Consider the following 3361-nt stretch of genomic DNA (forward strand, 5'->3'; position numbering starts at 1 on the left):
CGAGTTCCTCCCTATTTGTTAAAATCAAGTCTAGAACAGCTTCCCCCAGTAGCTTTTTCAACCTTATATATATATATATATATATATATCTCGTTATGAAATGATGAATACATTATGACCAAAACTGAAAATGCAAATCTTCATTTATTAATTAATGTCAATATTTTAATCCAGTCAATGGTTTGAACGTATCTTTTCCTTTTTTGTGACTCATATTTTCTCAAATTTTTAGTTTATTGCCCCTGTATCTAAAAATGCCAATTTCATTTAACTGGCCGATCAATAGCAATCATCATTCACCTGATTGAAATATTTGTGAACTTAAGGATATTATTGGTTCATAGTCACCATTACAGAACCAAACCTGTGAGATATCCCACTTTAGGGGTATTAAGATAACTGTCTGCTATGTGACATAATTCCACTCTTCATGTTATCTTCACATGTGCCTAATGAGACAACAGTACATGGTAGAAAGTAATTACCTGACTCCTTCATTAGAAGAATTGCTATATGTCTTCTAAACGCAGTATTAGCCTCTTGTGTTGTTTCTACCATACTGATTTCTTTGTGCTGCAAATACGCTTCTGCAAACTAACAACACTGATATTTAAAATAAACATCATAATTACCAGAGGTGAAAGTGGGCCGGTTCAGCATACCGGTAAGACCCGGCCACTTGTACCGTCCCTTACACGGCTGACGTTACACTTCCGCTGTGGTAGTGCTTTATGCTTTAATGTCACTGCCCCCTTTAGCACTCTCCCCCAACCCCCCGCATCAGCGGCCCTGCCATAGGGTCCAGCAATGCTGTTGGATGCTCCTGGCAGGGCTGCCAACAGTGGGGGAGCAAAAGGGGCCCTGGGTTCCGGCGATTTACAAGGGCCTGGTTCTCCTGCCCACTGCAGCAGCAGCTGTGAGGAAGGGCTGGCTGGTGGAATCTGGCCCCCCAGCACCGCACCTTCCGCTGGAGACCCCATCCCTTCTGGGGGCCACGAGCCCACCCCACACACCTTGGCAAGGACGCTGGTGCAGTGCCCACTGGTAATCTCCGGCATTTACTTTCACCCTGGATAATTACACAAACATAACAAATAATAATGGCAATTTGGTATTCAATACCTTTAACACGAGTGGTCCGCAGTTGTGGCCATCACTTTGTCTGGGATGATGAACAATGTTACTGTTCCAATCAGATGAGGATTTTCTAGTTAATCGTTTGATGAAGTTTCTGAACTTTTTAGAGAGTACATTAGCAGACTGCATAAATGAGCTTTGCTTTCCCTTTTTCCCCCCTCCGGTTTATGGACATAGATAAAAATCCATTCTATCTCTTTTTAATTAATTATGGAAATTACTTATTGCTCACATATATACACACTTGCTTTCATATTATTGTCTCACTCTTACACAATGTATCACCTGATTTGCTGTGACCCATGTTGATAATAACACATTCTCAATCATGCAACATGCTACTGTTTCATGTCCACATTCTGTGAAGTCGTTCCCCAGAGTCAAATCACACAAGTTCACTCAAAGTCCATTACTAGGCATATTCAGTACAAGTACATGCTGTTTCAATTTTTATTTGTAGCTAGCAGGAAGATATTAGTCTCACAATTGTTACATTCCCTTCAAAAAAATTTTCAATGGAACAGTTAATGTCCACTGTAAAAGTAAGTATCTAATAAATCACCTCCAATTCCTCAGGCATGTTCTTTCATATCTCATCTCATCACACAAGGGGTCAATTATTAACAATTCTTTTTTTTTCATTGAGGCTATCTGTGAGTTTAAATATATTCACAAATTATATTGGTAATGTGATTATGTCAAGCATTTTATAATGATTTATCAAAAATCATTATGCAATTAACATATTTTCATTTGTAATGTCTCAGTAACACACAAGAGAAAAGCATATTGTGAAATCATTGATCAATTCATTACAGAATGTATTCTTCCAAGTTACACTCACAACATAACTTGACAGTAGCATTTTATTTTTAACATTCACATTCCACTTTCATTTGCATGCACTGAACTCACTGAAAACCCGCAACACGGGAAATTATATCACTGCTACCATAGTTGTGTTACAAATCTCTTATTTATTATAACATTTGTTGACCATAATCCACAACTGCAATACAAAACATCTTACCGCAAGAACCCAATGACCTGGTGTGTGGTAAGGAAGCAATAATATATCATTTTGAAGTAATTCACTCTGTATTTATTAAAAAAAAATAATTAGAAATGCAATTATAGTTTCCAGTGAAGCAAACAATGAAATGTACATTATACTGTATTTCCCAGTTTCATTACATGTATTGTTATTAGACTACTCCTCCACATCAAACACACCATTGTATTTGCTGTTTCACACTGTGTTTAACTCACTGAATGAAATTGTGCTTTGCTCATGCTATGTATGAAAGTGTGTTAGCATTTACCTTCACTTTCATTTGTGGAGCTCTGCCTGAGAGAATGACAGTAGAAAATACTGATGAGATGGCTTGTACCTGTTGACATTCAACAAAGTTATTAATGCATTAATAATTGTGGCACGTTAAGAACATAATGAATTTAATATAGACAGACATGCAAGGGATCCTTAGTGTTACAAATCAGATATGTATATATAAGAGAGTTCTATAAAAAAAATGATTTGTAATCAATGTGCTCTGTCTTACTTAATGTAAAAACCAACTAAGCTGTTCGCATACTTGTGCTCAATTAATGGACACACTGAACTGTACAGCAAAACTAATGTGGCCCTCTATTGTATGTCCGATATGCACCTCCAAATACATTTCAGTAAATGTTTGGCAGCAGTAAATACACAGAAATGTTGCAATTTCAGGTTTATTTTGATATTTCAAGGAAATTTGGTCTTCAATATGTTGTGCCACATATTCACGTGATTGTTTACTTACTGAATCAATGTATACTTTCATGTACCATCACAGTAAGTAGCCTAACTTTCCATCTGCTTTCTCGACCACACAGCTCAAATATGCATCAATAACCTACAACACATGATGAAAGAAAAGGCACAATTTCAATAATATTTGATGAGTTAATCCCATTAACAAATACATGTTTAGTGTTACTTAAATGTACATCATCACTTATCCAGCTTCTCGGTTTCAGGCAATGAAATGAGGAGCCATACAATTTTATGTTTCTCACTTTGGCCTCCAGTCTCTCTGTGTGTTTGTCGGTCATTACAAATTTGACTAGGAAAAACATATTAACACATATTACATGCATGGTAATACAGTTTCCTTTTTCTGTTTTACTACTGTGAATGCTGCCACTTTGTACATGAAAACCTTTAACATAGTTCCATTTA

General features: G+C 36.6%; 1 protein-coding gene across 1 annotated transcript; it reads right to left on the minus strand.

Annotated features, from left to right (window-relative positions):
• Positions 1–1122: 1122 nt before the first annotated feature.
• Positions 1123–2608, minus strand: LOC115271481 (sentrin-specific protease-like; the record flags this gene model as incomplete). Its single annotated transcript, XM_029914055.1, has 4 exons — positions 2460–2608; positions 2168–2233; positions 1700–1788; positions 1123–1231 (listed from the first exon to the last, which is right to left on the minus strand). Coding segments are annotated over exons 1-4 (276 nt in total), but the record flags the coding sequence as incomplete, so codon positions are not given.
• Between the last annotated feature and the right edge of the window lie 753 nt (positions 2609–3361).

This window comes from Terrapene carolina, unplaced genomic scaffold (assembly GCF_002925995.2).
Source record: "Terrapene carolina triunguis isolate 2854851 unplaced genomic scaffold, T_m_triunguis-2.0 Scaffold29217, whole genome shotgun sequence".
Taxonomy (NCBI): Eukaryota; Metazoa; Chordata; order Testudines; family Emydidae; genus Terrapene; species Terrapene triunguis.